This window comes from Triticum aestivum, chromosome 2A (assembly GCF_018294505.1).
Source record: "Triticum aestivum cultivar Chinese Spring chromosome 2A, IWGSC CS RefSeq v2.1, whole genome shotgun sequence".
NCBI classification, from domain to species: Eukaryota; Viridiplantae; Streptophyta; class Magnoliopsida; order Poales; family Poaceae; genus Triticum; species Triticum aestivum.
In genome coordinates, this window is record NC_057797.1 from 631,343,121 (window position 1) to 631,369,152 (window position 26,032).

General features: G+C 46.0%; 2 protein-coding genes across 2 annotated transcripts; one reads left to right on the top strand and one right to left on the bottom strand.

The window, feature by feature from the left end:
* The first annotated feature begins 8,965 nt into the window (after positions 1-8,965).
* Positions 8,966-10,151, top strand: LOC100682460 (casparian strip membrane protein 1-like). The gene is made up of 3 exons (NM_001428257.1): positions 8,966-9,398; positions 9,477-9,600; positions 9,700-10,151. The coding sequence occupies exons 1-3, from the start codon at positions 9,058-9,060 to the stop codon at positions 9,913-9,915; spliced, it is 681 nt and encodes a 226-aa protein (NP_001415186.1). The 5' UTR covers positions 8,966-9,057; the 3' UTR covers positions 9,916-10,151.
* Positions 10,152-14,540: 4,389 nt separating this feature from the next.
* Positions 14,541-15,565, bottom strand: LOC123189890 (3-hydroxyacyl-[acyl-carrier-protein] dehydratase FabZ). Its single transcript, XM_044602408.1, has one exon. The coding sequence runs from the start codon at positions 15,393-15,395 to the stop codon at positions 14,745-14,747; it is 651 nt and encodes a 216-aa protein (XP_044458343.1). The 5' UTR covers positions 15,396-15,565; the 3' UTR covers positions 14,541-14,744.
* Positions 15,566-26,032: the final 10,467 nt, after the last annotated feature.

The following is a 26,032-nucleotide window of genomic DNA, read 5'->3' on the forward strand; positions in this document are numbered from 1 at the left end:
TCATTTGGTCTTGTCATTCTTCTTCTTGTTCTTGGAGTCGGGCACGTACCCAACCCCTTCCTTGGCCACAACTCCCTTTTGGTTGATCAAGAGATCGTTGAGGTTCTTCTTGCCTTGTATGCAAGTCGCAAGACCTCTCTCAAGTTGCCCCTTTAGCTTAGCGTTCTCCTCAACGAGATGCACATGCTCACAACACGGGTTAGTAGCATTTGCATTATCAATTAACATCATACGAGGGAAAGTGGCTTTTTCCTTGGTTAGCTTTACTTGAAGTTGATCATGAGACTCTTTGAGGCTAGCATGAGCACCCTTCAAGACCTTGTGAGCCTTGTCAAGTAGATCAAACTCCTCTTTGAGTCTAGCAAGATCAACCTCAAGTTCGGCCTTCTCGGAGTTTAGCACATGAGAAACTATGAGGACATGATCATAATCTTTCTTTAACTTAGCATGATCAACGTTGTGTGACTCCTCAAGAGCCAAACGAAGACCACGCTCTTCCTCAAGAGCATTGGAAAGATCCGAAATCTCATCGGCATAGTCACGACTATGCCCTTCCATCTTAGTGATGGTGTCTTCGTGAGCCTCGATCATGTCATTGGCTTCACCAAGTTGTTCCAAGAGAGCAACAAAGTGCTTCTTGGATTTTCCCTTGAGTTTGCCCATAAAGGCCTCAAACTCGTTAGCCTCCACATTAGCTCCCTCAAGTTCATTAATGCTATCCGTCGGAGAAGGATGATTAATGATGGTAGTTTTGATATTGGGGGTTACCTTGTTGGTGGCTTTAGCCATGAGGCACTTGGCGGTGATGCTCTCATTGGGTGAGTCGAAGAGAGACACCCGTGAAGTCGTCGCAATGGCAACGGAGGCCATGGCAACCGACTCATCATCTTCATCATCGTCATCATCCTCATTGTACTCTTCTTGTACAACCAATGCCTTGGGAGGAGTCTTCTTGGTGAAGTTGTTCTTGTTGGGGAACGACTTGGCCTTGTCCTTTCGGATGAGCTTGCCACCATTGTCTTCCCTCTTCTCATACGGGCATTCCGCAACAAAATGACTCACGTTGCCGCAATTGTAGCAAGTCCTTACACGTTGCTTGCCCCTCGTGCCACTCGAGTTGTTTTTGCTAAAGTTTGGCCTCGAGTTTTTCTTGCTCCAAAATTGCCTTGAAGCAAGTGCCATGTGTTCATGATATGCATACTTCGTATCTTCGGGGTTGCTCTCCTCTTCTTCCTCTTCTTCTTCTTCAACGGTGAGCTTGGCCTTCAATGCAAGGTTAGGCTTCTTTGCCCGTTGAGAACGGAGCACCGCATTGTCGGCGGTCTTGTCCAAAATGTTCATGGCCACAAACTCATCCAACACTTCGCTTGAGGTCAAAGTGTGGAAGTCCGGTCTTTGACGAATGACGGAGGACATGGCCTTGTGGTAGGGCATCATTGCCTTGAGGAATTTGCGCTTGATCCAATTGTCATCCGTGTCCTTGCTCCCGTGATCTCGTAGTGAGACCGCGAGTTTGGTTACTCTCCGATAAAGCTCACGAGGTTCTTCATCTTCTTTCATAGCAAACTCATCGGCCTCATCTTGCACCACTTCATAGTTGGAGCGTTGAATGCTTGCGCTTCCCCGGTAGAGAGAGACAACACAATGCCATGCATCTTTGGCCAAGGCGAAGGGACGAAGATGAGGTAGGTCTTCGGGTGGAATTGCATCTTGAATGATGAAGAGAGCATTCTCATTGAATTGATTATCCGCGGCTTCTCGAGGAGTGAAGTTGCTTGGATCATGCGGATAAAAACCTTCTTCAATGATTCTCCAAAGGTTAGTGTTCACATGATTTAAATGACGTTTAAAGCGGTAAACCCAAGAATCAAAGTCCTCATTTTTCACAATCTTAGGGGGAGGGCCGGCATGATTCAAATGAGTAGAAGGAACCGGTCCACCATAAACAAGTGGTGGTTCCACATGAGCAAAGATGTCGGTGCCATTTTTACCACTAGAAGATGGAGCTTTTTCACTACTAGCTTCCCCCTTGTCGGGGATAACATCCGTCACCTTGTTGGTGGGATCACCCACTTTCAACGGTGCGGTGGAAAGTTTAAGCCCCTCAAGAAATTTAGTAAACATGCTTTCAACCTCGGTCATCATGGAGGTCTTCAATGTCTCTAAGGCCACATTGAATTCCTCACGAGAGACCGAGGTTCCCCCATCGCCCGTGGACGAGATCGGATTCACACCGGAGTGTTCCTCCACACCGTCTACGGTATCAACCATACTCTTTGGACGGTAAAGTCCTAAATAAAGAGACGAGGCTCTGATACCAATTGAAAGGATCGATATAGTTGACTAGAGGGGGGTGAATAGGCAACTACCAATTTTTAACTTTTCTTTATCAGATTAAACTTTGCATCAAAGTAGGTTGTCTAGATGTGAAACTAGGTGAGCAACCTATATGATGCAATACCAACAAGCAAACAAGCAAGCAAGAGAAGTAACACTAAAGAGCTTGCACAAGTAAAGGTAAGAGATAACCAAGAGTGGATCCGGTGAAGACGAGGATGTGTTGCCGAAGTTCCTTCCCTTTGAAGGGAAGTACGTCTCCGTTGGAGCGGTGTGGAAGCACGATGCTCCCCAAGAAGCCACTAGGGCCACCGTATTCTCCTCACGCCCTCACACAATGCGAGATGTCGTGATTCCACTATTGGTGCCCTTGAAGGCGGCGACCGAACCTTTACAAACAAGGTTGGGGCAATCTCCACAACTTAATCGTAGGCTCCCAACAAAACCATGAAGCTTCACCACAATGGACTATGGCTCCGTGGTGACCTCAACCGTCTAGGGTGCTCAAACACCCAAGAGTAACAAGATCCGCTAGGGATGAGTGGGGGAATCAAAAATCCCTTGGTGGAAGTGTAGATCGGGGCCTTCTCAACCACTCCCGAGCAAATCAACAAGTTTGATTGGCTAGAGAGATAGATCGGACGAAAACGGAGCTTGGAGCATTTAATGGAGCTTGAGCAATAAATGGAGCTTGGGGGAGGAAGAGGTAGGTCAAAGAGAAGAAGGGAACTCCCTTTTATAGTGGGGGCAACAATCCAACCGTTGCCCCCCACCAACCAGCCCTGCACAGGGCGGTACTACCGCTAAGAGGGGGCGGTACTGTTGGGGAACATAGTAATTTCAAAAATTTCCTACGCACACGCAAGATCATGGTGACGCATAGCAACGAGAGGGGAGAGTGTTGTCCACGTACCCTCGTAGACCGAAAGCGGAATCGTTAGCACAACGCGGTTGATGTAGTCGTACGTCTTCACGATCCGACTGATCAAGTACCGAACGCACGGCACCTCCGAGTTCTGCACACGTTCAACTCGATGACGTCCCTCGAACTCCGATCCAGCCGAGTGTTGAGGGAGAGTTTCATCAGCACGACGGTGTGGTGACGATCTTGATGTTCTACCGTCACAGGGCTTCGCCTAAGCACCGCTACAATATTATCGAGGATTATGATGGAAGGGGGCACCACCCACGGCTAAGAAAACGATCACGTGGATCAACTTGTTGTGTCTAGGGGTGCCCCCTGCCCCCGTATATAAAGGAGCAAGGGGAGGAGGCCGGCCGGCCCAATTGGCGCGCCAAGGAGGAGTCCTCCTCCTAGTTGGAGTAGGACTCCTACTAGGAGGGGGAAAGTGAGTGGGGAGGGAGAAGGAAAGGGGGGGGGGCGCCGCCCCCCCTCTCCTAGTCCAATTCGGACCAGGGGGGAGGAGGCGCGCGGCCCACCCTGGCTGCCCTTCTAGCTCTCCACTAAGGCCCATATGGCCCATTACTTCTCCCGGGGGGGGGGTTCCGGTAACCCTCCGGTACTCCGGTTTTCTCCGAAATCACCCGGAACACTTCCGGTGTCCGAATATGGCCGTCCAATATATCAATCTTTATGTCTCGACCATTTCGAGACTCCTCGTTATGTCCGTGATCACATCCGGGACTCCGAACTAACTTCGGTACATCAAAACTCATAAACTCATAATATAACTGTCATCGAAACCTTAAGCGTGCGGACCCTACGGGTTCGAGAACAATGTAGACATGACCGAGACATGTCTCCAGTCAATAACCAATAGAGGAACCTGGATGCTCATATTGTCTCCCATATATTCTACGAAGATCTTTATCGGTCAGACCGCATAACAACATACATTGTTCCCTTTGTCATCGGTATGTTACTTGCCCGAGATTCGATCGTCGGTATCTCAATACCTAGTTCAATCTCGTTACCGGCAAGTCTCTTTACTCGTTTCGTAATACATCATTTCACAACTAACTCATTAGTTGCAATGCTTGCAAGGCTTATGTGATGTGCATTACCGAGAGGGCCCAGAGATACCTCTCCGACAATCGGAGTGACAAATCCTAATCTCGAAATACGCCAACCCAACATTTACCTTTGGAGACACCTGTAGAGCTCCTTTATAATCACCCAGTTACGTTGTGACGTTTGGTAGCACACAAAGTATTCCTCCGGCAAACGGGAGTTGCATAATCTCATAGTCATAGGAACATGTATAAGTCATGAAGAAAGCAATAGCAACATACTAAACGATCGGGTGCTAAGCTAATGGAATGGGTCGTGTCAATCACATCATTCTCCTAATAATGTGATCCCGTTAATCAAATGACAACACATGTCTATGGTTAGGAAACATAACCATCTTTGATTAACGAGCTAGTCAAGTAGAGGCATACTAGTGACGTTTAGTTTGTCTATGTATTCACAAAAGTATTATGTTTCTGGATAATACAATTCTAGCATGAATAATAAACATTTATCATGATATAAGGAAATAAAATAATAACATTATTATTGCCTCTAGGGCATATTTCCTTCAGGTACTACCGCTAGGTCAGCGGTACTGCCGCACCAGCCAGTGGCACTGCCGCGCAGAGGAGACTAGTAGGGAATAGGACCCAACACGGTACTACCGCGGTGGTAGGGGCGGTACTACCGCTCTTGAAACGGTACTACCGCCTCTACAACCGCAACTAGTGCCGCAAAACCCGACACGATAAAAAGACCCCTCGAGTCAAGGCGGTAGGAGCCAGACAGCCCAGCGGTACTACGAGAGTGGGGTCATGGGCGGTACTACCGCTGTGGAGCGGTACTGCCGCTTGGGACCCTTCGGCGGTACTACAGCTGGTAGTGCGGTACTACCACTGGGACACTGAAGAGATAGAGAGAATCTCTCCAATGAGGCTGAGGACGAGGCGGTTGTGCCAGGCACCCCAGCGGTACTACTGCTGTGGAGACAAGGGCGGTACTACCGCTGTGGAGCGGTACTGCCGCTTGTGTCTCCTCAGCGGTACTACGGCTGGGTTGCGCGGTACTACCGCTGGGACCCAGACAGGACAAGGAAAAGTGGAGAGACCTCTTCAAAGGAATGGACAAGCTCGGAGGGTGAGAAGCTGATGTGTACGTGTTGATTCCACCCATGCAAAACCCCAGCGGACCCCCTCTTGATAGTACGGTGCCCTCTACGCAACTAGTCCACCGAGAGAGAAACGAAAGAGCTACACCGTCTTGAAGGACACTCCGAAGGGAAGGAAATGTTTCGTGCCAGGGGTGAATCTGTGAACTATTCAAAGCACATGATTAGTCCGCAAACATGTTGTCATCAATCACCAAAACTACCTTGAGAGAGATATGCCAAATCCGTGTCATGGTCATTCGTTAACACGGGACGTGTTCGGATCCCCTCCAACCACTAACTCGACAAACTCCATAGATAATTTTGATTGGAACGCTTGGGCTCCACGAAACTGGAAGTGCAAAAAATTAGGAGCTCGGTCGGCCCAGCTCCATTGATTGGAAAATTTGGAGTTCGCCCAATTTACGACAACTTGCCACCGCCGAACATACCGACTCGTTGCCCCCCCCCCCCCCCCCCTTGTCGAAAAAAGAACCTACCGTTGCACGAGCGATCCCGCTCGAATTGGTACACTCCCACCCTCAAAATGATGCACTGACTGACCCGAATTGGGTTGTCTCCAGCTGGCCCAATCTGCTTTGAATAGTCCACAACCCTCCCAACTAGGCTGCATCGTTGGTAGAAGTTGCCGATTAAGGATGGCAATTTTACCCATGGACATGGATATCCATGGATATCCGACCCAAATGGACAGGGTCTGGATATGCTTTTGCGTCCATGGACGCCGCCCAAACCCGACCCGATTGCTCGTGGGTAGGGCATGGATATAATCTTGTACCCGTGGATATATACAAACCCGACCCGATAGTGTGACTTAATGGGCCAAAATCTGCTATCCCTACCCCACGGTCACATGTCCCACTGCAATTTTACACTTTGTTATCTAAAACATGTAAAAGAAATTGCACAATCTCCGTCATAACTTTTATTAGTTGACATTCAATCCCCTCTGTAACATACTCCAATGCCCCTTCCCTTATTTTTATCTCCTTGTTAAATGACTCGTCATTCACAACTATTAGAAAAATACTAAATGATCTTAGCTTGTAGTGGATGTTGATTTACCATAAGTTGATGTTTAGCATAAGTGAGACCTAGCCTGCCACAAGGTGAAGAATGGAGGAGCTTATGTTAACATTGTGTTATGTGTAATTTATATGTCTTGAGAGGACCTAATGGATATCCAGTGGGTATGGATATCCATCGGGTTTGGACATGACATGATTTATCACCCATGGATTTTTTTCGTGGATGGACAAAGACTGTCTTCATGGATATGGATATGGATTTAATATTGTTCAACCCGACCCAAACCCGGCCCATTGCCATCCTTATTGCCGATGTAACCGAATGGATCTGAGATTGTTACCTAGAGCTAGAAACCACAAAGAAAAGCTGGATTTGTGGAGTTCTATTGAGCTAGTGTGCATTTTCTGCAATATGCTTACAGTTATAACTTATACTAGTCACTTATAGGTACATAATCAAGTTTAATACCTATTCAGTCCTATATATCTAAGAGAGTCATCCTATAATCAAATAAAATAAGTCACATGGATTTTCATTTTGGTTCTCATGTTATCAACCTTAATTTTCGTCAATCAATTGCCGCATCAACGCGCAGGGTATCCTCTAGTTCTATATAAATACAGAACACTGTTGCAACATATCCCAAGGAGATATACTAACAATGTATATCTGAATACGCGGAATTAAGTTGCACACTGGAAGAGATTGACATTGATTACACACATATGCAATGCATTGAACACATGTAAATGATTCTAATGGAGCCACCTATCCGCCTCTTGCGTCGATCATGACACACACTTGCCATGTGGCCCGATGGGCCCCATGCCTTATCCCTTTTCACGGCATGTCGCTCTCGTCCATCCATGCAGTCTCGCACCGCTATCTCTTCCTCTTCTCCTCTTTTTTGTCTCCCTCTCTTGCTCCTGTTGCTCACTCCCCGACCAAAGTTGTGTGTCATGCACTATAGGCCACCGAATCACCACGCGATGGAAATTGACGCCCACTGTTGCAAGCGATGGGGCCAAGTGCTACTAGGACAACCATCGCGCTACTGCAAGACGCCCGTCAATGCTGCAAGGGTTGTCTGTGATGAGCTGGCACATTTGACATCTATTCTGCGATCGGCGACAGGTGATGCTACCAACCGTCTGTTGTTTGGACGATGCTGCAAGGTGGCAACAAGGATGCTACGATGATGGACAACAATGTTGTGGCTGGCTATGCACAATGCTATGAGCCCAAGCGTGTGTAGTTGCGACTATGTTGCAAGGCGAACCACACTACTGCTAGCTAGGCGGAGACGATGACGCTACGATGGTGGACAACAATGTTGTGGCCTGCTATGCACAATGCTTTGAGCCCAAGCGCGCGCTGCTACGACAATGCTGCAAGGTGAACACCACCACTACTAGCTAGGTGGTGATGCTATGAACGACACCACCAATGTTGTGACGTATTCAGCGACACTACAGGCGAATGGAGCGGTGTGCAAGGCGGAGCGGCACTAGTGTCGAGTGTCCTCTTGCCCGAGTCATGTTGTGAGTCGTCGGCGGCTGCTGTCCTTGCAAGAGCTCGGTGCCGCGTAGTGATGAGGGCCAAGCTAAGCATTGTGTTGTGACGGTGAGCGGAGCCGTGTGCTTCGTGTGACGGGCAGGGGGTGAGAGGGGATTTTCCGTGTGTTCGTTGTGAAGCGAGGAGACCGGGATGAGGGACTCACGAATCAAATCGGTGCTAGGCTGCTTGATCCAACACCGGGTGGGACAACCAATCCAATCCAGTGACCTGATCGGCCCACCAACACCTAGCATTGTCACATGACACAAAACTAAAACTATTCACATTGATGATGAAATTGGGACGATTTTCCTTTCAATATGGTAGGAGGGCAATGGGCCACTGCAGAGCATGATGGACAAGAACAGTGGTTGTCAAGAATATGTTTTTTCAGATTAAGAAGTTGTGAAGAATGATTATTATCATTATCTTGAGGCTATTTTTCTTTATTTTAGGTCTTATTTTTATTGATGGAAACAACGATTTATTTGTATAAATATGTATGAGGCTATAACAAGTGACCATTTAAGTTTTTTCGTTTCAAAATACTGACAATAAGCAGCCTGGAAAAGCGAAAAAAAGTTAGTACAGCATCATAAGTAACAGGGCAGATGTAGAGGCAGTTCATTCATGATTCATACATTGTGAGAGCTGGCCAGTGCAGCAGAGGCAAACCACTGCATCTGCAAGATACTGTTTGGCGTTTGCATTTCATAGCAGTTGGCAACCACTCCCACAAAGCCCAAACCCAAACCACAACCCTCCCAACCTCTGCACAAACTTCTCCACTCCATGATCGCCTCTCACTCATTCACACCATATCCAACTCATCCCAGCAGGCAGCAGGACGTCTCTGCCTCTATAAAATCCGCCGCTGCCACCGCAACCCAATCAAATCAAACACAAGCACCTCTCATCTCATAAACCCCATCAAGGAACCCCGCCTTCTCCTCTCCTCCCGCGTCCGACGATCCTCACGCAAGCACCGAACATGAGCACCAGCGAGGCCGCCACTGTCATCCCCGTTTACGACGTCGCCCCCGGCCAGGGCGCGCCCTCCAAGGCCCCCGCAGCCGCGCCCCCGTCTGCCGCGGCGGCCGCTCCTGCAGCTGCGGCCACGACGACAGCCCCGCGCAAGTTCCCCATGCGGTTCTTCCGGCGGAGCGACCGCGGCAGCCGGTGCATGGCGTTCCTCGACTTCCTGCTGAGGATCGCGGCGTTCGGGCCCGCGCTCGCGGCGGCCATCGCGACCGGCACGTCCGACGAGACGCTCTCCGTCTTCACCGAGTTCTTCCAGTTCCGCGCCCGTTTCGACGAATTCCCGGCCTTCCTGTCAGTGCCCAATCCCATCATCGATCGTTCGAATTAAGTTAATGGCGAATGCCGCGCCTCATGTATTATTTCTTGCAGGTTCCTCATGGTGGCGAGCGCGATCGCCGCGGGGTACCTGCTGTTATCCCTCCCGTTCTCCGCCGTCGTCGTGCTGCGGCCTCAAACCACCGTCCTCAGGCTTCTCTTGCTCGTCTGCGACACGGTAACAACTGACAAGCCCTTTTCTTTCTTCCCGACTCGCTCCAACGGCGCCACGCACATCATGCACGTGACAGGGTGGTTAACCACTGCGATCATGCAGATCATGCTCGGGCTGCTGACGGCGGGGGCAGCGGCGGCGGCGGCCATCGTGGACCTGGCGCACAGCGGGAACGAGCGTGCCAACTGGGTGCCCATCTGCATGCAGTTCCACGGCTTCTGCCGGCGCACGAGCGGCGCCGTCGTGGCCTCCTTCCTCTCCGTCTTCATCTTCGTGCTCCTCGTCGTCCTCGCCGCCTTCTCCATCAGGAAGCGCTGAAACCAGCCTTGCTCCAGCCGGCAGTCCAGCTGCGGCAACCCCGGGCTTTGTTTAATTAACGGTGCCTGTGTTTTTAAATGTTGCATGCATCCTCAGTTTCCTTTCTGCATTTGTGTAATTCTGCGCATTGGCGAGTAAGTGGCAGTGCACCTGTTAATCTGTACTTGTATTTGTGTTGCTTGGTAATACAAGGTCGTCAGCGATCAACGTGTTCCGAAATGCTCAACTTTTTACTCAACTGACCGATTTCTTTTATGGATGGGTGTGGCTAGGTCTCAGTTGACTGCGGCTCAAGTGACATAATATATAGAAATAATTGGTTTTATGTCCCTAGTTGGGTCACACTCGGCAGGTTTACCCTTAGTTTCTGAAAATAATTGTTCCCGCCCAAACCACTTTGCTCGTTTATGTTTTTGCCCTTTGACCGTTTGACTGCCACTTTAAAAACTTCATAACAAATTCATACTAACTTAGAAAAACGTGAATAAGATATCAAAATGTTTACAAAAATATTATCTATATGTGCATCTCATTTGCATTCATGACAAAAGTGTTGGAAAGTCTCTATCTCAGTTTGAACTCATATGATCTCAGCATGAACAGTAAAATCCTAAAAAAATGTAAAAAAATTCTAAAAAAGTTGGTGGCAAACATTGACCAATGTTGTGAGTGTTTGTCAAGTTTCATAAGGTAATGACATTCGTGGAAGTTGTAGCAAAAAAAATAAGAAACAAAACTGATGCTTCACAATAAAAGCATTTTGGAGTGCTAATTTTATTTTTTTTGCCATGACTTCCATGAATGGCAGTCCCTAAATGTCAGTTAGCTCAAAAGAGAATGTCAATTAGCTCTTAAACTTTTTTTGAGCGAAAGAGAAAAAGTTTAAGCCCCTCAAAAAAAATGTTAGGGGTGGAGGAAACGGTAGCTCCTACCGGTAGCTCCTATTGGAAACGGTAGATTTGAAACAAATAATGTGAACAAAATTTGAAATTGAAAAACAGTTTTGAAAAACACAAACATTGTTTGGAATTTTGAACATTGTTTGAGAAACACGAACAAAAATTGTAAATATGTTTTTTTTATCCCAAACATTTTTTTTGAACAACATTTGTAAATCTGAATTATTTTTTGAAAATTGTGAAAAACCAAATACATATTGTTTTTCTAAAATGTGGATAAAAAACAAATTACGATTTTTTTAAGTTTCAAATAAATTATGAATAATTGAACATTTAAAAAAAGCGACCAATTTTTGAATTTCCAGACATTTTCCTAAAATGCGAAAAAATAATTGGAATTTTCAATCAATTTTTTACATAAACGGAACAATTTTTTAATTTCTATTTTTTTGATGATTTGGCTTTTTAAAGTTTTTTAATTATGAAAAAGGAGAAAGATAAAAATGATAAGAAAAAACCCAGAAATCTATAAAATAAAATAAAAGGTCCACAAACCTTCTAGAAGGTTCCCAAAACATGAACGAGGAAGTTTTGTGTACAGTTTCGGCGACACTTTGCCGCAACATGCAGCAACTAGGAAATTTCGGAGAGAAGTGCCAGAAGAGTTTGGGCTTACTTACAGATTGACTGGAACTGATATGATGCACATTGCTAGGCAAGCTAGGTTGGATTTCCAGGCAAACGAAAAACCGACGAACGAGGCGACACGGGCCGACCCACTTCCTGAAAGCAGCCGGTTTTGGGAACCTTCTAGTAGGTTCCCTGAACCGTTTTTTTATTTGGCCGGTTTTTCTTTTTTTTTCTATTTTTTTTCTTTCTTTCTGTTTCTGTTTTTTCTGCGTCCTTTTCTTTTTCTTTCATTTGATCATTTGATCATTTTTCGTTTTTATTTTTATATTTTGTTTTCAAGAAAAAAATTGAAATCCAAATTTTTGTTCGTGATGTCAAAAAAAGTTCACGGATTCCTTTTTTTACTTTTTAAAATTTAGTTCACAATTTAAAATAGTTCAGCATATATCACAAAATGTTCAACGTGTATTTAAATGTTTGTTTAGCTTATATCACAAAATTGTTTACTGTGTAGTTAAAAATTGTTTAGCGTATATTACAAAAATGTTTAATCTACATTTTAAATGTGTTCATCATATATCACTAAAATGTTTAATATGTTTTAAATATTATTGAGCATATATCACAAAATGTTCATTCTGTAGTTAAAAATTGTTCAGCGTATATATTACAAAAATGTTTGATGTATAACTATTCATCTTATATATATATTCAATAATTTTTTGTTTCCTTAAAAAGAAATCCCATGTTTTCAATAATCGTTCACGTTTTTCAAAAAGAAAATACACATTGAAAAGTTTGTTCCAGAAACATTATTCATTTTTAAGGAAGATTAAAAAAGAGATCTGCCGATGTACATGTTACTTTTAGCTCAGCGCGGTAGTTTAAGATGAACTCACTCGCTAGGTGAAGTAGCTGGAGACGTGTTTACCCTGCGCTAGTCCACGGTATCAAATCCATCCATCACTCCATTTTTCTGACATTTTCTATTACGTTCAGTTGTCGCCTAGTAAATGGGCCGGCCCGTGTACGCGAATTCTTCAGCGAAAGGTCTTGCTTTTGACGCTCATGGGCGTCGAGCAAGAGCTCCCAGATTTCCATAAACCCTTCTCTTTGGAGGTGGTGTTCACTGCGTGTTGGAATATATGGACCGTGAGGAATGCAAGGGCTTTTAGGCATGAAAGGCCTACTTTCTACAAGTGGAGGAAGGGTTTTGTACATGATATCTCTTTGTTATCTCATAGGATTAACTCTAAATTCAAACATGATATGGCGAGAGATAGGTTTCTTTCTTACCTCCTTGATAGGGGATAGGTTAGTTTTTCTTTTTTAATTTTCTTTCTTCCTCCCTCTTTTTGTATATGATGATGTAAATATTGCATGTGTATGGGTGAGGCTGTGGGGTAAACAGTAAAGAAAACAATCAGGGGTAACGTCAGATTTTGATGTGCTCTAATAAGCACACATCTAAATGTACCTGGTGCAATCCAAATTCAGTTAATATGGTGGTCCCTGGGAGGCGACGGCGTGGTCGGCTGGCTACAGTCCGTTGTGCGAGGGTGTTCGCTGAGTCTGCTCCGAGGGCAGGCTTGCCTGACTATGGTAGGCCGACGATGGTGGCGCCTACGAGCGTCGTTCCCCTTTCTTGAAGGCACTGATGTGGAGCTCTTCTACTCGCTCCATCCTCGAATCTTGTTGTAGAGGCGAAAGCCTAGACCTTGCTGGGTCGGGAAATAACGTTGTCCCTGCCCCCCCCCCCCTTGGGGTGTTGCTTTAAAGACCCGCTAGCCTTCCCTGCGCTTCCCTTTCGGGCTTTGCGACTTGTGCGGCGATAACGATGATGGCGTGCGGAGCTGGGTCGTGGCTTGTCCTTCTGATGTCAATTGTCCGGTTCGCCAACAAGTGCACCTATGCTTGTTTCTCACTGTGTCAGAGAAGTTAGAGCTGTGTACGGTAGGGCCCTGCGGCAATGATGACTCCATGAGGGGTGGTTTCGATGGGCGGTGCTCTCTGGAGGTTGTGCCATGTTGGGTAGATGCGAGGCGTGCAACTTTCTCCTGGGAAGTACGTCAGGAAAATAGAGGTTGTGCCATGTTGGGTAGATGCAGTGGCGGATACAGGCCCAGGCCCCCAGGGCCCAGGCCTGGGGTGTAAGGCCCAATTTCTTCCTAGATTGGAGCGAATTACTGTGCACATCGCTACAGTACACAAAGAGGGCCCGGGACGGCCCGCTGGGCTGCCTCTGCCCCTGGGTAGATGCGAGGCGTGCAACTTTCTCCTGGGAAGTACGTCAGCAAAATAGGAGCTACCAGTCCTCGCATCTGCACTTGATTCGTTTGAAGGGGTCTTGACAGGTCGTCTACGGCGAAGTTGAAACTACTCGGGAGAGGTGATGACCATGAAAGGCAAGCAGTCTCAACGACATCCTCTTCAGGGCATGTGTGGTCTGGTTGGTGCCAGGTCACCCGGGCTGCCCTTTCTTGTGGGCACGTTGTATCGGTTTTTGCCATGGTTTTTATTAATTAACCGGTAAACTCTATTCTACCTTAAGGGACCACGTTTCAAAAAATATTGCAGTTGTTGGACAGGTATAAGGTGTACATATGGTAGTAATATATTATCAACGTATACCAGTTGCTGCACGGCTTACCTATCTGGTGTTTACTCTGATGTCACATGCAATCCCAATCAAAGTTCAGGTTCTACATTTTCTGCGTGAATTTTGTGCAGTAATAGATATGCACAACATTACAGATTCATAAGCCTGAATCTTGTGTGTGCACACAACTTAACGTGTGAAATCATCTAGTATCTATATTCCAAAATCTGCATAAATGATAGTTGTGCATCCACGGTTGTATACATGAGTTGCACAGATAGTCAACCACTATACTTAAAATGCATGGCCAAGAAAATTTAAATTGTCTGAATTCACTGTGGTAGATGTAATACCTTGATAATGGCGTCACTCCGGGGCAAAGCATTAAAATGTACTACCTCCGCCCCAAATTATAAGACGTCTTGTTAGGCTATTTTAGTCTATCAGAACATCTTATAATTTGGAACAGAGGAAGTATTTTTTTTTAACAAGCATAGTTATTCCACCAAACTACAGATATTGTAACCTTGTAACACCAGCAACATAGCCTGACTCGGCCCCAAAAGGCCATTACACAACTTTGATGTAAAAAGATAAGATTGCCTCACATGTTGTAAGTTCAGTTCACAACTCAATTCTCTCAACAAACCCAGTCTAATCGGATCTTGTAAGAGGATCACATAGTACACAGGTAGATCTGATCATTCAGTGGCGCTAATAAGGAGGAACTCCCCCTCACACACTACGTCGCCACCCACATAAGCTTTTCCTTCCATCTTTGCAAGCCCGAATTTCCTCTGATATTTGGTGAGGGTCATCCTCATGACCAGAGTGTCACCAGCAATCACTGGCTTCCTGAATCTCACCTTATCAACCCCTGCAAAGAAGAAATTGTCTTGGGATCCACCGACTTCAGGCTGCAGCATCACGATGCCCCCGACCTGGGCCATGGCCTCAACCATGAGAACGCCGGGCATTATCGGGCGCTCCGGGAAGTGGCCGGGGAAGAAGTTGTCATTTATCGTGACATTCTTGATCGCAACAGCATACTCTCCTGCCTTGTACTCGATGACCCTATCTACCAGGAGGAAGGGGAACCTGTGGGGCAGGATCTCGCGGATCTGGTTGATGTCCATGACGGCCGGGAAGGCGGCGAACCTTTTCTCGATGGGGAGCTCTGCCGCCGCACTGTCGTCGGCAGCCGCGCAGCGCGCGACGAGGCGCTGCCTCGGCGCCCCGGGGAGCGCCCGGCGGGGGAGCGCAACGCGGCCCTGGAGCTTGAGGGGCGCCGGGAAGGGGAGCGCGGCACGGCAGGCGGATCTGGGCACGGACACGGCGGCGGCTGTCTCCATTGGGGCGGCGAGGGTGCGAGGAGCAGGCTGGGTATGGGATGGGGAGTAGGGTCGCGATGGGTGCTAGAAATCGAGGGGAGGAGGGGTGGCGGCGATAGGAACGAGGAGGGGGAAGAGGGACGAGGGCTTTGGTTTGGCTTTGGAAGCTCCGCTGCGTTTTGGTTTGGGAAGGCGATATCATCTCGGATCTCAGGATTGGATGATGTGCTTTAGTTATTGCACATTTAATTGAGTGAATTAAGCATAAAAAAAAGAAAAATATCCACACAAATCTCGACGTAAGATCAAATGACATAAGACTTAGATGTGCAATACTTATGGCACATCTAGATGTGCTTTAGTAAAACTGTAACTTTTATTTTTATGCCAGCCTGTAAGAATCTTTGATTCGTTAACGCCCGAAAATACTACACACAGATTTTTAGCCTGGCACGGCCCACGGGCATGGATTTTTGGCCCGGCTGGGCAAGCTAATAAGTTCACGGATTTTAAAAAACCTTCATCAATTTAAAAAAAAAGTTCATCAAATTTGAGAAAGTTCATGAAATTTGAAAAGAAAGTTCATCGCATTTGAAAAAAGTTCGCCAAAATTGAAAAAGTTCAAATTTGGAAAAATCATCGGATTTGAAAACTGCTCATCGAATTTGAATAAGGTTCATCAAATTTGAAAAGAAAGTTCATTGAATTCAAAAAAGGTTCATTGAATTTTAAAAATGTTCATCAGATTTGAAAAAAGTTCATTCAATTCGAAAATAAGTTCATCGAATATGAAAAAGTTCATCAAATATGGAAAAAGTTTGTTGAATTTGAAAAAATAAATGTTCATCCATTTTGCAGAAAAAACATGAAGAAAAAGAAAAATTCTCGAATTTGAAAAAAAATGAAAACAGGGAAAAAGGAAAGACGGAAGAACGAATGGCATAAACGATGTAACTGATCACACTGGGAGAGGTGGCGCAATGGTTATTGCATCCTGCCTCGATGCTGAAGGTGGCAGGTTTGATTCTCCTCGAGCGCCCTTTTTTGCGTTATAGACATATAATCCAAGGCGGAGATGGGCCGACCTGTTAGTAGCAAACGAAGGGAGGGGGTATGCGCCCGATTGTCAAAACAACTATATCGAGCGCTACGAGCGCCAAATAGGATTTGGCGGCCTTCTGTCCAGCACAGAACAAGGCTGGTGCCTGAGGCCAACTCTAACCGACCGACGTAAACGGATGTGGGTTTTATTTGTTTGGGTCGACTAGGTAGATGATTTCATTCGGCTATGTTTAGCTTGCCGGATGTGCGCCTAACGCGGCCGCCGCATCTCAAATTTTAGGATGAAACTAAATTCAAATATAAACATAATAGTTCAAACGGCCGGCCAAAGTCCACTTACATTAATATAACTTAAAATAAAAACATAAAAAACAAAAAATGCTGCATCCGGCAGATCTAAGGCGCATTTATGCTTCGTCGTCGTCATCCTCATTGGTGAGGTTGACGTACTCCGGTGCTTGTGCTCAGGTAAAAGGCTTGCCGATAGGCAGCCAGTGCCACCGCTTGCTGGGTCGCATCGGGTGCCTGCGACTGCGCATCCCTTGCCTCCTCCGCGAGCTCACGCCACTCGGGCTCCTCATGTACTCCATATGCATCATTTGCTCTGTGTCCGCCTACTCCGCCGCCTGGGCTCGTGCCTGACACTCCAGGATGTGCTGGTGCTCCTCTCCTCAGTCGGGCCTAGCCAAACATGCAAGCACGACACGTAGACGGGCACATTGGTTGTCCACTAGTCGGTGTGCTCCACGCGGGGCGCGGGTGGTAGTGGCGATGGCGGCATGTAAGCCTCCACGTTGGGAGTGGGTTGTGGTGGCGGCGGTGGCGCATTAGCCTCCACGCTGGACACGCTTTCAGCTAGCGCCAGCAGGCCATCGCTCCTCCTCCTGGAGTGTGAACTTCTCATATTGCCGGCGGTTGGCCTCCTCGTGGGCGACCAAGTACTCGACCTCCTCCTCCTCCTGCTCCTTCTCTTTCACCACCAGCGGTGGTGGTGACGACCTACAAGTGCACATGGCTATCTTAGCACTTTCGTGATAAGTAAGTGTCGAATTCAACAAAGAGCAAATAGGATGGCACTACAGACCTCGCAAATACGACATCACTTTACGTAGTTCCGTACACACCAAACTGGAGTTTGGAAATAGTCTACTTTAATAGGTAGCTAGAAACACAGATAAAAAGGAAGTGCTTACTAAAGTACAAATGAAAAATAAAACAGAAAATTAGAGGAGACTAAACTAAATTAAAAGATGCTTGAGTAGTAATCGTTCTCGAGGGATCTTGTAACACCCACAATGCGGCTATATCTCCGACGTGTCGGAGCACGACTTAGAGGCATAACCGCATAGTAGGCATGTCGCAAGAGGGGTAATCTTTACACATCCCATGTACTGAATAAGAAATGGATAAAGAGTTGGCTTACAATCGCCACTTCACACAATACATAAATATAGCATTATATCATCTAAAATACAATCAAGGTCCGACTACGGAACTGAATAAAGAAAGACAACCCCTAATGCAATAGATCCCCAATCGCCCCGACTGGGCTCCACTACTGATCAATAGGAAGCGAAACAATACAACGAACACGATCTTCATCGAGCTCCTCCTTGAGCTCGGTTGCGTCACCTGCACGGTTATCATCGGCACCTGCAACTAGTTTTTGGAAGTAATCTGTGAGTTACGGGGACTCAGCAATCTCACACCCTCACGATCAAGACTATTTAAGCTTATGGGCAGGAAAAGGTAGTGAGGTGGAGCTGCAGCAAGTACTAAGCATATATGGTGGCTAACTTACGCAGATAAGAGCGAAAAGAGAAGCAAAGCACGGTTGTGAACTAGAAATGATCCTGAAACTACTTACGTTCAAGCATAACACAAGAACCGTGTTCACTAACCGAACTCCGCCGGAAAGAGACCATCACGGCTACACACGCGGTTAATGCATTTTAGTTAAAGTTAAGTGTCAAGTTCTCTACAACCGGATATTAACAAATTCCTATCTGCCCATAACCGCGGGCACGACTTTCAAAAGTTCAAAACCCTGCAGGGGTGTCCCAATTTAGCCCATCACAAGCTCTCGCGGTCAACGAAGGATATTCCTTCTCCCAGGAAGACCCGATCAGACTCAGAATCCTGCTTACAAGACATTTCGACAATGGTAAAACAAGACTATAGGAGTTGCACGTATCTCGTTCTCAGGGTCACACCGGATGAGACTAGCTACGAGTAAAACCAAACCTCAAGTTTCCCCGAGGTGGCCCCGCAGGCAGCTCGGTTCGGACCAACACTTAGACAAGCACTGGCCCGGGGGGGGGGGGCTAAAATAAAGATGACCCTCGGGAGCGCGACTCCTAAGGGAAAAGTAGGTGGTGGTGAGGCAAATGGTAAAACCAAGGTTGGGCCTTGCTGAAGGAGTTTTATTCAAAGCGAACTGTCAAGGGGTCCCCATAACACCCAACCGTGTAAGGAACGCAAAATCAAGAAGCATAACACCGGTATGACGGAAAACTAGGGCGGCAAGAGTGGAACAAAACACCAGGCATAAAGCCGAGCCTTCCACCCTTAACCAAGTATATAGATGCATTAAATTAAATAAGAGATATTTTGATATCCCAACATATCCATGTTCCAACATGGAACAAACTTCATCTTCACCTGCAACTAGCAACGCTATAAGAAGGGCTGAGCAAAGAGGTAACATAGCCAAACAACGGTTTGCTAGGAAAGGTGGGTTAGAGGCTTGACATGGCAATATGGGAGGCATGTTATAGCAAGTGGTAGGTATCGCGGCAAAGCAATAGAGCGAACAACTAGCAAGCAAAGATAGAAGTGATTTCGAGGGTATGGTCATCTTGCCTGAGATCCCACAAGGAAGAAGAACGAGTCCATGAAGAAGACAAACAGACGTAGTCGAACGGATCCTCACAACTCCAGAACGGAACCGAAGCTAACGAGAGAAGCTACCCAGAAAGAAGCAAGCAATATAGTAAACAACCATCACATAAACATGGCATGATGCACAACCAAGTATGATGCATGTCCGGTTTAATTATGCATGGCATGGCAAAGTGCACAAACAACACTACAAGTTAAGTGGAGCTCAATATGCATTGGGATGCATATTGACAAAACACCACATTTCATTATTTAGTTCACTCCCGATTAGGTACTCAACAAAATTAAATGTTGGTTAACATGGCCAGAGGTGAAACATGAGTAAACTAACTATTTAGGCAAGTTTAAATGAGGCCGGAACAACAAACAACAATTCCGGAAAATCCCCATATGCATATTAGTAATTTAAACAAACAACAATTTTAAACATTTTAAATGTTGTTATCATGATGCGGATGACAAATGCAAGTTTATGCAATTTTTTTAAAGGTTTACATGAAGATGATATGGGGCATTTGGTCGCAACGACGGAAAGAAAGGGGGTGTCATGGCGGCGAAAACGGAAACGGTGCCACGGCAACGATCTGATGATCCGACAACTAGTTGAGATGCTGGTGCAAGAAACAAAGGTGTGATGTGTGGAATGCGCAAGAGGTACGGGGAGTGATCCCGGATACCGGGTGTCCCACGAATCGGTGACAAGGAAACGAGTGACAAAACGAACACTGTGCGAACATGACCAAACAGGAGCATCTCATACAATACATCACAAGCATTTGTCCACGGGCGTCGTTTCGGCGGTTATACCTTCCAAGGGAGCATTCTCAGAGCGGTTCGAATTCGTAGAGGAAGTAGTTGTTCTCGCGACGGTAGTGAAAGTAGCGGTAATATCGGTCCTCGGCGATGGTAGTGGTACTAGCGATCTTGGCGACGGTAGTCGTTCACGGGTCGTCGTGGTACATGGGGTCTTCGGACTTGCCGGTCTCGACGAAACGAAGGGGTACTTGATACAATCCGCGTAGTCGTGCACTTGTCGTCGAGGGACTTGACGGTCTTGATAAAATGAAGGGGTACTCGGCAAAACCATGTTCTTAGAAGGTCGACGATAGTGGTTCCCGTATCAATGTGATGTAGTAGTACTTGATGGTGGTGGTGCTTGGCGAAAACTGAGACGGTCTTGACGTTAACAGCCACAAGCAGAGGTGCACAGAGGATTCGTCTTGCGTTACTCGCGGTTGAGGAGGAGATCTGGACGTGGTCTTGACCATGGCGTCCCTGCGGTAGCCGGAGAGCTCATGGCCTGCAGCAGCAGCAAGGCACGGAACGGAGTGGCCAGGCACTGATGGTGGAGGAGTAGGGGCTTCACGCGAATAGGTCCGCGGTGGAGGTCGTCGTAGGGCGCGCAAGCACGCCGGGCAGGGCATCCTTGGGTCGAGGTGGTGCAACATGGGTACATGAGACCGGGGCTGTGTCATGGGGTCTTCACGATGCGGTCCACGCAGAAGCCGAGGAGGAGCGACGGGGATGCATGCTAGGCAGGAGGCGGTGGAGAGATGGCCGAGGCGAGGTCGGCAACGGCCGGGACGGAGGGAAGCATGCGGCGGACCGAGCAGCTCTTGCAGTGGCGCTCGAGCTGCAAGAGGCGGGTGCTGGTCATGGTCGCCGGTGATGGAGGCGGAGCAGAGGACGGGCGAAGCAGAGGAGGCGGTGGCGAACGGGGCGGCAGTGCAATCCGGCAGCGGGGCTCGCCGGAGCAAGGACACGGCAGGGAGCTCCTGGAGGCTGGCGACGATGGGGAATCGGGCGCATGGGCTCCTCCCCTGGCTCGAGGTGTGTGTGAGGCTGACAGGAGGCAGGGGTTCGAGGGCGTTGGAGGTACCAGGCCGGCGGCGAAGTGAGAGGTGCTGGTGTGGGGCAGAGCTTGGTCGCGGTGGCGGCTGGGTTCCTGCCGATGGAGGACCGGGAACCAGCGAGCAGGGGGTAAGAGGAGAGGTGACGGCGCCCGGGAGGGAGATGGGGATCGAGCGGGAGACCTCCCCTGGCGCTAGGGTTAGGATTAGGTTGGCCGTGGGAACGGGAGATGGTTGGGCCGGCCTAGTGGGAGGCCCAAGTGGCCAGCGGTGCAGGCCGCCTCTCTCTCTCTCTCTCTCTCTCTCTCTCTCTCTCTCTCTCTCTCTCTCTCTCTCTCTCTTTTCTTCTTGTGCTTTTCTTCAAACAGAAAATTGAAAGAAAAGAAAGGGGGGAGTAGATATGGAATTTGGCAAAGATGAAGATATTTATGGAGCCATGGTAATATGCACAATTTGATTAAAATGTTTTGGACATTTTAGAGATAGAAAAATAATTCAAGTTTGAATTAAATTCAAACTTGAGCCATTTTTGAACCCAACCAAAACAAGTCCAATTGAGATAAGAAGTTACAGAGATGGTGTAGGCATGTTGCAACATTTATAGGAAAAGTATGAACGTTTTCCTAGACATGAAAATGTGACATGAAAAATTAATTGGGATAAAGAGGAAAGGGGCAGTTGAATGGGTTTGCATTAGACCATGGCTTGGTTTGGGTGTTGAGGTGAATTGGGACCAGGAAAACAAACGTTTGAAAGAGGGGAGATGGAATGCACACAATATCACATGAACATATAAATGCAACCACAAGATGACCATGGTGCAATACAATGAAATGGCAAGAGGCACAATGCAATGCAAATAATAATGATCATGAAGCAAGAAACAAAATATGACAAGGAGGAATGAAAGATGCAAAATAATTAAGATAATGCAACAAACAAAACAAATCACATGACGAATCTCGAAATCCAAGAAGGCATCTGGAGCGTCGGTCTCGGGGCGTTACAACACTCCACCACTACAAGAGGATCTCGTCCCGAGATCTAGGATGGCACCGGAGAGAAATGGAAGAGGAAGAGAAGAGGTAAACTAAGTTGCTCCTTTGACAAACGAGTGAAACCAAAGAACCTTGAGAGGTTGAACAAATTGAAAGAAAGTAAGCAACGAAGATGAACAAAGTTGAAAACACTCCGTTAGAAAAGAGAAACAAGGAAGAACAAATTCGGACAGCACTCCAGTTGAAAATGGAAGGCATAGAATATGAACTTAGCAAAAAGAAAGCACTTGTACGAGACTCCGGTTAGAAGAGGAATGATAAACACAACACTCCGGTTAAAAACAAGATATAGAAGGAATAAGAATGATATAATTTTGGGCAGCACTCCGACTGTAACTGGAAGGAATTGAACATGATCTTAACAAAACAAGATGATGGGTTGAAGAGAGCAACAACACAATGCCTCCGGAACAAATGTAAGAAAGGAATTAAAAGAACGAAGGAGAAAACAACATCTTCTACCTCAGATGAGCTTGCAAAGGCATCCTTAGGCGAAGGGTTGAACGGAGTTGTTGGAAAACCAACAACGAAAAAGAGTAAGCTTGATGTGGGCTTATGGAAGACATCTCAAAATTATGAGGTGAAATTCTGCTACTAACGGAAACAATAGATTGGATTGAGGTCAACAAGGAGACGAGTAACTATTTCACCGGGAGGATAAATGAAGAACTTGGGTCATTTATAAGCACCATAAATAGAAACAATCCTTAGGGAAGGCTTTAGGTGAAATATAACCCAAGATAACTCCAATGAAGAGATTGATGGGTTTAAATATCTCATTCCTGACAACTTTTGAAACATGAAGGGAAATTGTCAAGAAAGAACATACCACCATCTCAAAAGATAAGTTAGAAAGAATTGCACTTCGGAATGCAAGATGAAGAATACTTGAGCTCCTCTGAAAAGAATCTCGATGAACACTTCGAGACGGAATTACGTCCTTGATGAACCAACATGAAGAGCCTCCAAGAAGAACCCCGGTAATAAAAGAATGATCAAACGAAAGGAAAGAGAAGCTGAAAACACAAGGTGAATCCTTGCAATGATTTAGATGAATCTCCGTGGTGATATCATTGTGAGAGCTTGGAACTATTGGAAAAGAAAAGATAAAGCATCTCGAACCGAGAATGTGATATGATGAACCACTCTGGAAAGCAGAAATTGAATTTACTCGATGAAACAAGAATAAGAATTACATTATGCTTATCCTTCACCAATTTAAATTGATGAAAAGCAACGTATTTGGCACACTACTTATTCTCGTAGCAAGGATGAAGATAGATTTAGCGCAACTTGAGAAGGTCTTCAACGAACCACCGGTAGAACTGAAACATCGGATAAATTAATATGATAAGGAAGGAAGAGAAATCTTGAACGAACCACCATAAGAATTGAAAATGAACGAATAAAACATGAAGAAACACCGGGAAGGATTAGCAAATAAATGAAGATGCTTGAGAGAATTTAGATACATGAGAACGGAGAGATGACGAGCTGATTAGGGAAAACTTGAATGATGCACCGGTAAGATTAAAGAACGAGAGCTGAAAGCTGGAATGAATAATATTTGAAAAGATGGCCTTCGGAGGAAAGAAATGGAAAACAACTCATGAAATGCTCCGGATGGGTGAAAAGAATTCTCACAATCAAAATAATTATGAGAGGATGTCATAAGGCTAGCACCATGAATCTTGAAGAGAATGGAGCAAGATATGGAGGAAAACTCTTCTTCGGTCTTCAAATGTTGAGAATGACGATGAGAAACACCACCATGAATTGTTGAGATACTCTAGGATGACGAATTTAAAGGTTGAGCCAACGGTGAAGAATTTGGAAGACCTTGGTGAAAGACATTTGACTGATGATAACTCATTCTTACGTCAAACTTCGAAAAGAATTTGAGAGTAACTCCATGGAAGATTAGAAGAGTCAGGTAAGATCCTGGGAAAAGACCTATGGGTTAGGGCCCACTCAAAAGAAACACCTTTGGAATGATTTTGAAGAGAGATCGCACCTGTTGAGTTAAATGGCTTGAATGAGATAACAACCTCAAGATATCTTGAACAATTGAGAATGGCAACGCGAATCTTTCGAGATATCTTTAGCACTTCGGAACAATTGAATATCAAGAGGTGAATAAATAAGAGAGTCTTTGGTAAGGACTTCCAACATGGAAAGCATGTGAACCAAAAAAAAGATATGATCGACACCGAAAGCTTGCATTGAAACCACCGGAGAAGGAAAAGAATGAAGAATGATGAACTTAAGCTCCGTTAGCATCTTCAAGAGAATCACCGGGTAAGAGCACTGAAAGAAAGGAATGAAGCGACTTCACATCCATAAGATGGATACTTGATTAAGACATCTGATTCCTTGAAGAAAAAGGGTGGGAGGGCAGGAAAAACAAAGACAACTTGGGACGGATAAAACAAACACTGTTGAGAATACTTAGAGTTGATCTTGCGAATGTTTAAAATGATCAGATCCACTTGAAGGGAAGCTCACCGGTTGAGAAGAAATTGAGATGGCAAACTCGAAGATCAAGATGGATTTGTATTCACATAGAAATATGAGAACATCGCTTGGAAAAGGTATGGAATCAACATTTGACTTCGAAGCAACTCGAATACCACAACTCAAAACAAAACAAAGGATTGGCTTGCAAAATAAGCCGAAACAAACATATGATAGAGATTTCGTCCGAAGTTTTTGTGGTGGGGCCCACACGGGCTCGATCGTACAACACCATCATGTACAAGGTAGTGCACATGACATACGAAGCATCCCCGAATCAGCATAGCCAAGGACTCTTTAAGACACAATGAGACCACTGTAAAACCAACCGTGGATAGGCGGACCACTAGACGTCGAACCACAATATCATATCATGCATCTGTCGGAAAGATATCCTAGGAGCTACTTGAATTCCCACTTATAAACTCCCGAAACTTTCTGGTTATGCAATCAGGTGTTGGGGATACAGGGGAAGCATAATATCTCACCCAAACTAACAATTCTTACATCCAGCTGTATCCATCCTTCAACACATAAGCAAGAAACCTTCGGAAATCATTTACCTCAACCTTCGAAAAGCATCCGTTACATGAGTTATGGCAATACTCCCGAACTCCCGCCCCAGTACAGGGTGGCGTCGAGGTTATCTCACCAACAACTGCATAAAGGAGATTTTCGATGTCGGCGAACTCAGGTATTCTAGAATTGCAACGATAAAATTGTGACGACAACACCTCGGAACTCAACTCCCCGGGACACTGCCACAACCCCTAAATGTCAGGAGGCACCAAGAACAATGTTCTCGTCACAAGACTATCGGAGCGATTCCAAGATACCCGCGTGATCCTAATTTTTTTTTGTGAAATTTGAGAAGAGAAGAGTCAAAACTCTACGTCAGGAAGCCTCACCAGAGCGACGAAGGGACTGAGGAGTAAAAAGAATCCTACTCTCCGATATATATAATCCTAAAAGACTCAAAACATTTTTCTAGACTCAACAACACCAACGATTCGATCAAGCAGGGGGCTCATAAGTCGTGGAAGGCTCAGATTACCAACTTGTAACACCCACGATGCGGCTATATCTCCCACGTGTCGGAGCACGACTTAGAGGCATAACCGCATAGTAGGCATGTCGCAAGAGGGGTAATCTTTACACATCCCATGTACTGAATAAGAAAGGGATAAAGAGTTGGCTTACAATCGCCACTTCACACAATACATAAATATAGCATTACATCATCCAAAATACAATCAAGGTCCGACTACGGAAC